The sequence below is a fragment of the Oreochromis niloticus genome, linkage group LG20 (assembly GCF_001858045.2).
Source record: "Oreochromis niloticus isolate F11D_XX linkage group LG20, O_niloticus_UMD_NMBU, whole genome shotgun sequence".
NCBI lineage: Eukaryota > Metazoa > Chordata > Actinopteri > Cichliformes > Cichlidae > Oreochromis > Oreochromis niloticus.
The window spans coordinates 13853984-13867030 of record NC_031984.2 but is presented as its reverse complement, the minus strand read 5'-3'; the positions used below and the strand labels follow the sequence as shown (position 1 = coordinate 13867030).

At 35.9% G+C, this 13047-nt stretch overlaps 1 protein-coding gene and 1 long non-coding RNA gene across 3 annotated transcripts; one reads left to right on the top strand and one right to left on the bottom strand.

The window, feature by feature from the left end:
• Positions 1-1816: 1816 nt before the first annotated feature.
• Positions 1817-8733, top strand: vgll4a (vestigial-like family member 4a). The gene is made up of 6 exons (XM_003438824.5): positions 1817-1975; positions 2508-2627; positions 3761-3923; positions 4662-4887; positions 5717-5831; positions 6738-8733. Exons 2-6 carry the CDS (start codon positions 2561-2563, stop codon positions 6926-6928), a joined length of 762 nt encoding a protein of 253 aa, XP_003438872.1. The 5' UTR covers positions 1817-1975; positions 2508-2560; the 3' UTR covers positions 6929-8733.
• Positions 8734-9004: 271 nt separating this feature from the next.
• Positions 9005-12430, bottom strand: LOC100708496 (uncharacterized). 2 transcript variants are annotated; one of them, XR_265786.4, is made up of 3 exons: positions 12042-12430; positions 11079-11251; positions 9005-10144 (listed from the first exon to the last, which is right to left on the bottom strand). It is a non-coding gene; the product is annotated as an uncharacterized LOC100708496 (long non-coding RNA). The 2 variants fall into 2 exon arrangements; XR_265785.4 differs by having other exon boundaries at positions 11079-11222; positions 12042-12412.
• Between the last annotated feature and the right edge of the window lie 617 nt (positions 12431-13047).

Here is a 13047-nt window from a genome sequence, read left to right as displayed (position 1 = left end):
AGCTCTACAGCTATTTATTCATTCATTTTACGTTTCACTGATTAAGGGAAATTCTGGGAAATACGATATTTGTATTTTCTGACCTTGATCTCTGTCATTTGTGCAAAATGCCTGTAAAACTGTTGACAGTCAGCTACTATATATTTTTCAGTGACTCTGTAGGACTAGAGTTGTTAGCAGCATTTTGGATTATGTTTAGCAAGCCAAAGCGAATAAATGGTGCTTAAAAGAGGAAGGAGAGAAGGCAGCGGGATAAGTATACCTCTAGGACTTTAGATTTGAGCAGGGTCCAGGCCTGCCCTCTACTAACTGTGCCCCGTCAGCTCAATCCTACTGACACACTTCAACTACAAGTTATACTAATTCATAAAATTTGGTAATGTAAAGTTAAAGCTCATTTCACTAATAAGCTAGTGTGGGCTCACTTTATTTCCCGAGTTTAAATAATTTAGTGCTTCTGCAGCAACTGTAGTAACTAGCATGACTAAGGAGGACACTGAATAGATGGGCCTACGCAGGTCAGACTTTGGGGAGCACCCCTCATGTTTCTGAAACTAAAACGATGTCATTTATCAACTTGTGCAGCTTTAATACATGACCCTACTGAAAACTGCAAAACAAATTGAACTGTATTGAAGATATTGTGTGCTCACAGCCAACCGTCCTTGTGTTTGGTGAATTCATTGATCCACTTCTGTACTGAGAGAAAATGTCTCTGTATCCTGCTTTGCCTCTGCAGTCTCAGGCTGATATTTTGGCATGTTTACAACTGTTACTAGCTGCTATTTCTTTATGAATGTACTATGCATGAATACTTGTAGCTGTGCATCTTGCATATTTTGTTTTGGGGGGGGGGATTGGAATACCAAGATCACTTGAGCCCAATTCTCCCCTGTCAAAGCTGTTACTAGTCCAGTTGATATGATTTAAAGATTTGTGATTAACAGGCTCCTTTCTTTTGTTGCATGCTGGCAGACATTACAGTTATCTTTATGTCACTTTAACAAGGGTGAATTTTGTTTTTGGGGTTGTGGCAGCGTAGTTGAGGAAGATAATATGAGTTTATAACATGAGCTTAGATAAATGTGACCATTCTCTCAATCGCTGACTGGGGTTGTTGTCCATGGTTTTAATCAAAAGCTAGAATGATGCTATTGGTAATACTGATTGTTGCTATATGCTAATAATTTTGCACCTACAGTGTGTGTGTGTGTGTGTGTGTGGAGAATCGGTAGAGAATCTTTTGGCTGAAATAAATAATAAGAATAACCTGAAAATAATATTGCTAAAAAATGGTGTACCTTGCAATGACTATTAAACATGTGTGCTATTGTGACACCATGTGGTAGTATCAGTGTAGTGAACAACAAAACCAACCTCAGCTTTGCTTAAGTCTGAAACTCAGCCATTCTAGTCAGATGTCTGTGGATGAGACGCTCCAGCATTGCATTGTGCCCTCGGTTTGCCCTCAATGTGCTGCTGCAGTCAGACTGCAGGAAACTAAACTCATTGCAGTGAAAATCACTGGAAACTCTTCATAATGATTCGTGTAAAATCAACAGCAGTTCAGAGAAAGCAGCTCTTTGTATGTTTACTTTCTTCACAAACATTATCAATATAGTGTCATTAAAAAAAAAAAAAATCAAGTAGCTTATTGTGTTTCACGTTAAACCCATTTCATTTCTGGGCATCTTCATAGGCTGCGTAGCTTGGTAAAACTTGAAAAACAATGTAACTTTTAGGATGATAGGAGAATATATTAATAGTTAATATCAAAGTGTTCATACCGTATAAAAGTACCTTTTAAATATGCTTCAAAAAGCCCCGGTTCGCCTCGTATCTCTCCGCTAGGGCCGCTCAGCTCTCTTTTGTTGTCTGAGGACTGCTGCTGTGTGAAAGTGCGTGAAGAAGGCAGAGTACGTAGGCAAACTCGGCTAACTATGGTGTTGCTGTAAAGCTAATTTTTGTCGAAGAAGTAAGTATCATGGAAGAACAGGAATATCCATTTTTTGGAATTCAGTTTGTTGGATATAGACTATTGAACCTATCCTGGCACTAAGTAGATACTGACTTGTAGTTTAGGTTTTTGCTAGTTAAAACGAAAACCATTGACCTAGTGCACTGAAAAGTTAGCGACTTGGCTAACGTAAGTTTGTGTCGTGAGTAAAGTAGACAAAGTTCGCTGTCTTGTATTTTGGCTTCAGCAACTAAGCAGACCGCTGGTCACAATACATGTATAACATTATATTTTAATAACAACAACCTCTTCAATATTAGCGTTTATAACTTCGTAGTTTAATTTAAAGCTCGCACTAATGAACGGCTAGTAGCAACTAGCTCAGCGTAGGCTACGTGTTTAGCTAGCCGCATTAAAGCCTGTAGTCTTCAGTGTAATGAAGTGTCTGTCGTTGAACAAAATAAAGACTAATGTCTCTTAGGATTACCATTAACTGGCGTGTAAACGTATGCCATTTTTAAAAACATGACAACATTTCTCTCTCCTTTAGGATAGCTTGCTAACGTTAATGTTAGCAAGTAGCCTGTTCGTGTAAATGCTAGAATGGACATGATAAACTCTCAGTTCCTGGACAAGATGAACAATAACATTGGGAGACTGCACTACGAAGGTAAGTTTGTCTTTTTCCTTTCTTTTGGTCCTATAGTTCCTGAGTTCATTTATAAAACGCAACACGTTGCGGTTTCCCTAAATTCAGCGCCAGATACTCCTGTGTTGTGATTTGCGTTACCCTTTTGACTATCCTGACGTCGAGACTGACAACGACATGTTTAACAACTTGTTGGTGCGGAGAACAACGACTGCTTTGTTTAATAACATCGCAACTTTAAAATACGATTTTTATAGCCTGTATTTAACAAATTGGCATTGAATAATAATAACATTCACTTGAAATTTGTAGAAATTCCCAAGCTATTACGGCATACACTACAAATGCTGCTTCATGTGATGTAGCAGTGATTAAGCTTCAGGTTGTGTAACAGTCAATTGTGCCACTGCTTAGTCAAAGATCTAAAGAAATCAGGGAATTTTGCTCAAAAATTTGCTTTATCATGTTTCTACACACAGTTTCCTTGGGGCTTAGATGAGTGGGCGATTTTTAACTGCTTGTGTATTGCTCCGTTGGCTTTCTTGATCAAAGTTTACTTCTCAAACAAGTTGCACCTCCATACATTAAACAAAGTCAGAGTCGTTCTATAATAGGAATTTAAAATAATAAATGTAAATTAGAATTTAGTTGCCATTTACTTAATTTATGATCTCCAGTCCTCCAGTGAATCTGTTTTTTTGTTTAATTCACCAAAACCCAAAGTACTTTTCCATTCAAGTGTTCTCCTTTGTGCAATAGCCCCAGATTATGTAATATTGTCAACTTTTCCATCTTCTGCTAAGCACTTTAAATTGCAATAACTTGTGTGAAAGGTCCTTCGAATACATTTTACACAGGTTATTCAAACTTGGTGTAAAAACAGTTATTTGCATTGTTTTAACATTAAGCAAGATGTACTTAGTCAAACTGGCTCATGGTTTATTAATATCTGGCCAAATTGTATTTTTCGGTATATTTGTGAAACTCTTGATCGCCTACCAGTGCAGTCTCAAAAAGTCAGTTTAAAATAAATTGATGGAATACACAGAGTCCTTGTAGTTTACTGTGTTTATTGTGTATTTTATTCTGGAAACTTACTTTCAGTCTAAATTAATTTAATTAAGTTATTTCTACTACTGAACTCTTTCCCACAGATGAGTCCAAGATGCCCTCCCTGTCTGCCACTATGTCCAATATAAGTGGGCCTCCTCCTCACTGCCCAAGCAAACGAAAATATGGCGAAGAACAAATGGAAGACCGATTCCACTGTGATGAAGACCATATGACCAAAATGAGCAGATTGTTTGCCACCCAGCTGTAAGTGCCTTTAAAAAAATTATTATGATTTTGTGTGTCTTGAAATTATTGCTGTATTGGCTTTTCATATTTGTTTGATTGAATAAATTGTATGCAGTGCAATACATGAGTTGTAAATGTAATACATCAGATCATGTGACAAGTGTCATGCATTACAAGCAGGGTCCCCCTAATACTTTTCTGATTGTCATACAAAAATGTAAAATTATTAAGAAGCCCTAACAACCTTGTATTAATCTCCTTTTTTCGTTTGGTTTCATTTAAGTCTCGAAGCCAGCATATGGTAATATTTATTTATTTATTTATTTATAAATACAGCACTCAGTGTTTCAGTGTGTGCTGGCTGTGAGATGTATTTATTTTGTCCAATATGGGTAAAAACATTCAGTCTGATGTTATTCAGAATACAGGCTGAAAAAAAAAAAAAATCTGACCATGATTTTAATAATCAGCCCCTTAAAGTTTGATGGTAAAGTGTGACACAAAGTACCCCCAAAATTGATTCTGTTCGTCTGGACATACTTCCTTACCTGGTTGATTGAGCATGCATCAAGACCTGACACAAAGTAGTTCACTGATATAAGCAAATCTTAAAATGAAGCTGTATATAATCTTAAGAAAAGTCTACAATAATAATAAAGCTGCACATTACAAACTGCTTAAAAAAACATCCCCTCTGCACAACAAAAGTTGTCCACGAAGCTTCTAGTACATTTCATTTTAACTGTCCTTATTAAGGGGACGTCCCTCTGCTGGAGACAACCGTAGTGAGCACTGGAGCCTCAGCCACAGTCCTGGGGAGCACGTTATTTCCTCCTCTAATGGTCTCCATGGGAACCATCTGTATGCCTCCATTGCTGGCTATGCTGTAGACCAGCCGATACCTCTGACCAAAAGCAGCCATGACATTGGAGTCAGGGGAACAGAGCGGTCTGTCATAAGTGGAACTGTAGAGCGACAGCAGGTACGTCAACATGTAAAAGAGAGCATTGTGATGGTTTTTATTGTTGTTGGTTTTTTTAAAAAGTTGCACACATTTAATTTTTTTCACCTTTCTTGTTGTTCATTGAGATATGAGCAGTGGATGGATAAAACATGTACTGAAATACATTTACTGTGTGCCAAACAACAACTAACTATGATCGTTTCTTGTGTGTGTGTGTGTGTGTGTGTGTGTGTGTGTGGTATTGAAATGCTGCCAAAATCAATTTCGAGAAACTGTTTAAATACTGACCTATTTAAACCTCTTTTCCCAACCTTTAAAGGTTTATTACAGTCAACAGTAAAGAAAAACATAACTACGAGCTAATGTGAGAACTAATAAAAATATGAATTGTAAAGACAACATATCAGTTTAATTTTAATATCTTTATATATTTTTTGCTTATGTATTTAAGTCAGTGTAAGCAGATCAAAATAACAGATATGTATAAAGGTAAAAGTTGCTAAATGTGATGGCCAGCAAAGATTTAATGCCACGATTAACACAGATGACAGAGTTGTACACACACTTGAATAACTTTTTTGTACAAGTGTTCAATCATTCAGTCAAATGAAATAAAGACTGTTGACAGTGTGTTGACCATGTTTCCTGTGAACATACTAGAGTTGTCTTGCAGATTTGGGAAGATTTGCAGATTTGGGAAGCCTTTTACTATATATATATCTGCCTTTGCAAGATGGTTGGAAGTACTATGTAAATACTTTGTGGTTGATCACAGACGGATAAAAAAAACAAAACATTTAACCAGTAATGTAGGTCAGTAATTAATCTTTTTTTTTTCCTTATACAGAATCGTCCCTCAGTTATTACCTGTGCCCCTGCGAGCAACCGCAACTGCAACCTCTCTCACTGCCACATGAATGGTTGCACTCCTAGCCCACCTACTGATCCGAGAAAGGCTAATGGTAAGTCTTTTAAGATACTTGCACTAACAAACTAATATATTTGTCTTTCCATGTACTGATTTGCTAAAGAATGACAAAAAAAATGATCTAAAAGACCCGTGGAGTTTTAAAGTCAACAGTAGTGGGTGGTTGCACAAAAATATATCAAAGTTGCATATTTTTATTTTGATAATTTAGCCAATTTATCAACTTTAAAATCCAACTTTGTCAATAATTAAGAGCAATTGCTGAATAGTGTCACAAGTTGGTGTCTCTGTCCTTTTTGTATGTGTTCTCAGTCTCTTTGCAAACATAAAAGTAATATGTGGTTGTACATTGGCCAGTTTGAAAATTCTTGAGTTATCATGCAGCCCTAATCAGATGTAGTTTGACTTTTTGACTCACTGTTATGCAAACTAGTTTATTGCAATGGTTGCATACAACAAAAGCTTATCCTGAAATGAATTACACCAGTATATTGCACTAGATCGTTTTAAGATTTCTGATTTAGTTTAAGTCTAAACTGAATCAGAAAGGCAACCTCTGAAAATGACACATACCTAGGAAAAACTTTAGTGAATCAAACAAATTGTATCTGAATCTGTATTTGATCTATTGTAAGTGTACCAAATAGTGTAACAAAATGAAATGGTTAAAAAAATCTTCAAAACCATTTGTAAAAACTAATTTTCATGCACTCAAGCTATTATATGTTCTACACTTTGGATCAAATTTGCAATCAAAGCTATTTTTCAAAATACCCAGCTGTGTTTTTCCTAGACTTTGATAAAAAAGCATCCCCAAAGCTGCTTTTTTATTGAATTGAGAAATCAAAAGGTATTTATTCAGTTTTCAGTTTAGATGCATGGAAATAACAATTTCTTTTTGGTCTTCTTCCTCCACGTGATGTTATTCCATCCAATTTAGTATGCGATCCTGTGATTGAGGAGCACTTTCGCCGCAGTCTTGGAGAGAACTACAAAGAAGCAGAGTCTGTGTCTAACTCGGTGTCCATAACGGGTTCAGTGGATGACCATTTTGCCAAGGCACTGGGAGATGCCTGGCTCCAAATCAAGGCCAGGGGTGGGGGCCATCAAACTCCAGACGCTGATCCGTGAATCAGAGGGGAGTAAACATTATAATCACTTAAGTATGTGCATATGAGAGTAGAGATCGCTTGCTCTCATTTCTTGCCAAGAATCAACTTCTCTTAACCAAGAACAGAGTAAGACATATGGTGCTCACACCGGCTGTTCGCTTGTGGACCTCAAGGGTCAACCTTCTGTTAGCTCAGATTTGTAATCTGAAATCATTAAATCGCTCTTATAATAGAAGAGAATCTTAATATTGAATAGTTGGGTTGACAGTGTTAGTTGTGGAAACAATCACAGATTTTATTTTGAAATGAAAATGAGATTCACAGAGTGGTCAGTTGTTCGGAGTTCATGCTCTGTTTTACCTGCCTTTCACCTGCCTTGATAGCCAAAGAGTTTCCTGCCTTTCCAATCAACATATAAGCCATGGATTTACTCTTTATTTTCATCTAAATCACACTGCTTTTTGAATTTGTATTACTTGAAAAGGACAGCCAGGTCTCATTTGCACTATTACATTTCTGACCGTTTAAGGTAGCAGGTTACCTGTTTCAGTTGGAACTGATGTGTTCACGAATACATTTGTGATTGTGATAATGCAATTAAGGCTCTGGTTCCCCGCTTTGTGAAGACACTAGCCTAATCAGTCTTCTTTATGATGGTGAACTGGACGTATCCACTGTTGAATAATTATAGTTTCCTGTCTATACACTCACTGTGGGCGATTACTTAATAAACTAATATCACAGTAGATATCTAACTAGACAGCATGTTTTAAATAGCTGGGTTCTATTACAATCCTTATTCTATACTATATATTTACTCAGAATTTATTTTTTATCTGTAACATTTTAGAAATACTCACTGCTGGTACAGTTGTACTCAATATATTTTTTTGTATCTGGTTTTCATTAGTATATGTAGATGTATATCCTAGCATCCATCTACAAGTCACAGCCTCTGGCAAGGTTGTATGAATACAGTTAAATAGGCTGCATTGCTTTTTTTTTTTGTTTATTTGTTTTGTTAATTCTGTGGAGCTGAACACTGCAGCTTTACACAAGACTGAATACAGCTAAATCTGATTTTTTGTAGCTTTTTATTAGCAGTAACTTTATTTATTCTTCACATGTTGATAGTTTCATGTTGACTTTTGGCAAAATGGAGTGACAACAGAACTTGGACTTTAATGTGTTTCTTTTTGTTGTTGTTCTTTTTTTTTTTTTCTTTTAATTGGTTCATTCCACAAAAAGTTCATTAGTGCCTCACACCTCACCTCCTCACAGTAAGCATATTTATTTTTTTTCTACAGTAACTACAGTATGCTTAATAAAGCCATAGAAAGTTACAGGAAACTAAATGGTGCATTCAAATTTTTTGCACTTTTAAATTTGTGATGTAGAGTAACTGAAACAAGCTTTAAAAAGTTTTAGAGTAATTGGTCATTTTGTAACATTTGTTACTAGGCTGATCTTCTAGCTGTGATATTTTTTTTCCCTTAATTTTCTAATAGTCATTGTTTGGGTCATCTTAAAATGTAACTTGAGGTTGAGAAATTAAGAAGCAACATTATATATGTATTCTAGATAATGTTTTGCACATATCAATTTTATCAGACAGTGCTTACTTACCCATATTTTGAGGCCCTTCAGAAATAATGCTCAAACTTTGAAGGTAACTACTTGTTTGGCTTCATCAAATACATTCATAAAAAATCAGCTAATTCGATCAGGTGGGGGCTTCTTTTTTTTTTTTTCTTTCTTTCTTTCTTTCTTTCCCAACAGTAAGAACAACAAAGGATTTCTCCATTGCTTTACCAATAAGCAGTTGATCTCCCTTAAAAATAAGATTTTCATGCACATGCAATATGGGTGTCCTTTTATAAGTAGGCATCAACATTCCATCACTGCTGCCTGACGCTAAGCTGTCACTTCAGTTGTGTTTAGCTTTTACTGTTACACATATATTGTCTGTTTTGAATCAAGGTGATGTCATGGTGTCTGCTGCAGAAGTTTTGTTTGAGGAAAAAATGAGAACAGTTTTGTCTTTTTATGCAGTGACATTTTGGTTAAGTTAAATTTTTCCTCTTGTCAAATTCTCTTTTGTTAGCGTAAACTATTTGTCAACACTGACTGAGATGGGGGTATTGTAAAGTCTAATTTTGGTCATTTAACTGCCTGTGAAAATCTATACATTTGTATTAATATTCTGCAATTTTTAAGTCATTGCATACACTATCCTGACTTTATACTTTAATTTACTCACAAGACTGTCATTGCGCCGTGCGGAATGATTGATTTTATTATTATTATTTTTTTCTTTCAGTAGTGTACTTCTCTGTAGCATGGATGCTCAATATCTTCTAATCATGCATTCTAACTTTCTACAGGTTGATTATTTTCCCACAGTTGTCAGATGATTATTACGTGCAGGAACACAACAGCCTCTTGATCCAAGACTTTCTTTGTGTCAAAAGTGCTTCTGTAACACTATTAGTTTGTGTAGGTTTTGTTCGTACCATAGTAGAAATTAGGGTTTGTCACAGGATCTGCTTGTTTGACACAAGTAGGGTTTTCAGTAATATGTTTGGGGTTTTAGTCAATTGTTATTTAATTTCTGTATTTACACTACCTGTATCTCAGACTGTTTAAGGTGTCATCCAAATACAAAAAACATTTGTGCATTTTTGTCCTTATTTCTCTGGAAGAAAACACCACTTTTTGTTTTGGTTTTTTTTTTTTTTTTTTTTACTTACATTTCTTCAAAATAAACATATAATGCCTGCCTTTGCATATGTCTTTTTGTCCTTTATAATCACTTGTAACTGAAATTAAGAGAGTAGTGGCAAACACAGTGAATGGTTACAGTTTGAGAGAATCTGTAGTTATAATAGTTTTTTGCCAGAAAACAATGGGTGTGATTTTTGTATGAGCTGAAATACATAAAAACTCACAATCTTCCCATACAGTGCTGACTTGATTCAGAGCAGTGTATATGGGGGATTTACACAGTATTCAGACTGTTTCACTCTAATGTCTGTAACATTTGAATTTACACTTTATTGATAATGTGAAGCGAGTTTAATTTTTATTTATTTAAATAAAATAAAAAAACCCAACAGTATTAAAAACCTGTCACAAAAATATTCAGCCTTTGTAGCGCTAGAGCCAGTGTTTGGGTAAATCCCTTTTTCAAACCGTCCTTGATGTGTCTCCGATGTGTTGGGAGTCTGCTGCCTGCCTGGAAGAATAAAGGGGGAGCCTAATGAGACATGCACAGTGTGCTACAAGTGCTGCAAAGGCACCTTGACAAAGTGTTGAATTAATTTTGTAATATTTTTGGAAATGGGGAGCTTGTGTTTTAAATGACTCTTGAATAAATTTGCAAAAACAGTTTTAAAACATGTTTTCACTTTCTCATTATGGGTTAATCATTGTCATGTGATGGAGAAGAAACCCATTTAATCCATTTGAAAACATGCAATAAAAAATGTGCAAGGAATGAAGGGGCTAATTTGTTGTACATAAAAATATATTTCATTGTTTTACATTATGCAGATTAACACAAAAGTGTAGCTGTTGACAGTGTATATGGCATGCATATTCAAATACAAGCTATTCGAGGGTTTTCTGGAGATGCAAAAAGCTACGTAGCAAATCTGAAGACTGTTTATGAAATTGGAATGGTGCACGGTCACTCCAGTCAATGACAGAATGATGGTCCCAGTAATTAAAGCTGTCTTTTATGAACCGTCTTATCAGGAATCATTGCTCATGTTCTGTTTTCACTTACTGCTGCTGGTTGAAATGAAGTGGTTTATCAATGTATTAGTGAGACCACGTAAACAAAGTGGAATCAGGGCTGGGGAATGGCAGTGTCTAATGGTGTTTCATCACCTGCTTTTCTGTTACTATTTTGTTAACCCTTTTAGCTTTTGAAAACTGCTTTTTTGAAATGCCACTAACATCGCAAAAATATTTTATTTTCTGTAAAAGATAGCTTTAGAAAACTTGGATCATACAGGGTTGGCAGATTAGCAGCATAGTATGCACACCTCTGGGCTTGAATGAAAACAAACTCTGCCTTGAATATTAAAGACACATTAAAATGAGCCTTTATTTAATTGTTACTGCATTATTTTACTTAAAAATGTAATAAACTTGTAAATAGTTACTTTAGCATAGTTGATTTCCTCAGATGTTGACAGGTCAAGAAGTGCGAGTAGAAATTGTCCACCTTTGGCGGTGTTGGAGCTTGATGGAATCTGACACTTCACACAACAACTTTGGGGCTTGCAAGAAGTGGCGGTTAAGGGGAACTGTGGAGGTCAATACAAATTTTGGGAAACTAGGAAATATAAGATAAAATTATCTATATGTTGGGCATTAAAACAGAGTGAAAATTCACACAAATTACACAAATGCACTATCATAAGCAAACCCAGCAAACCCTTAAAAAGTCCACTGTGGAAATTTTGATAAAGAGGGGTCGACAAATGGGTTGATAAAGAGCTGTTTTGGAAGCATTTGTACAAATAGACTCTTAACTGTGCCACTTGCCCACAATTAACAAAAGTATGTTTGGAGAATATAGAAAATTTTGATTAGACATGAGAGTGGAAATGTTAACCTGTGGGTTGCGACTAGCAAAAAAACCCCCAAAACATTGGATGGGTAGAATTAAAAAAAGGTTTTACTAGAAGTAAGAAAGGGTTCCACTAAATATTAACAAACTGGGATTGGAAATTTAATGCGCTCAGTCATGAAAGTGAAAAATTGAAGTTTTTAAACGACTCACAGTTCCCAAACTTGACAGTCTTTAAGTAGAACTTAAACATGCTGTTCCCACACAAGGGTATGAAACATCTTAGAACTAATGCATGACATGTCTTAAATAAAGAACAGAAAGACTTTGAGTTGGCTGCAGGTATTTACACACTGCCAAATGTAGAGTAGGTAAAATTTCCTTAGTACAAAACACAATTATCGTCTATATCTGTAACATTAACTTTTTCGCCAGAGGTGCCCATACTTTTTCTAAGCAAATATTCCCTCCTCAGTTTAGTGTCTTACAAATCAAGACAAAAGTTGACAAAACTAAAAGGATTATTCAGAAATGTTGCTTTTTAGTTACATACCTGAATATTTGCTGACACCGTGAGACTTTTTTCTCTGTCTTTGTGCTTCGGTCCCTGTCCCATTTGCGGTTGCTAAAATGTTCTCTACAGATTTAGTTTTCCAGTAGAGCATAAAAAGCCTGTTGACAAAGTGGTCTCACAACAGCTGTATATTTAATGTCTTTCTATTTCTACTTACTGGCTGTGTGTGCATGCAATAAATTATACGGCCAAGTTGGCTTGTTCTCCACAAGCAGCTGACTTCTTCCCCTTGACATTGTGGTTGAAGCCTCTTTGCGCTCAGCTGGCCATAGATGGTGTTTGTTTGATTTGGTGTCATGGTAACAAAAGGCTGGATAATTGCAGCTGGAACAATCCGTTACTTTTAAGGCAAGAAAAAGGGGAATTATTGCTGGTGACTCAGTGGTGGGGATTGTCTGATGGACAATTAAGCATCAACCCAGAAAAAATGTTATCCCTTGAACTAATAATGATGGAAAACAATTGTAATCGTATCTGGGATTTTGTGATTTCTTCTTTTCAAACAGCAGATGGCGTTGTTAAACTGCGCTACAGCACGTACAAATTCTTCAGTCGCTGAAGATCAAACAAAGAGCGTCATCATCCTGGGAAGGTTGATTTGGATGCAGCATTTCTTTTAGTCTGTCTATTGGTAATATGCAAATGCACTTTGCACATAAAAAGGTTCTATAAGTAACAATACATCGCTTTAATGCTGGGAGCAGAATGCGTTGCTCTCAGTATGTAGATTACTCAACATGGCCCCAGATCCTAGACTTCTGCTGTCAAGGGTCTTTTATGACATTTTATTTTAAATTTATTTATGAATTGGAGAAATTGTGGTGGATTAATGAATTTTTAAAAAAAGTTGAGCTATAAATAGAATTCTCAAAGGCTGAATGAAAATGTAAATTAGCATACCTCCACTTTACTATAGCAAATTTGATTTCCCCCTCCCCCCCTTTTTTTGTGGTTTGGTGTTGCTTTCACCCCTCAGGCTCAAATC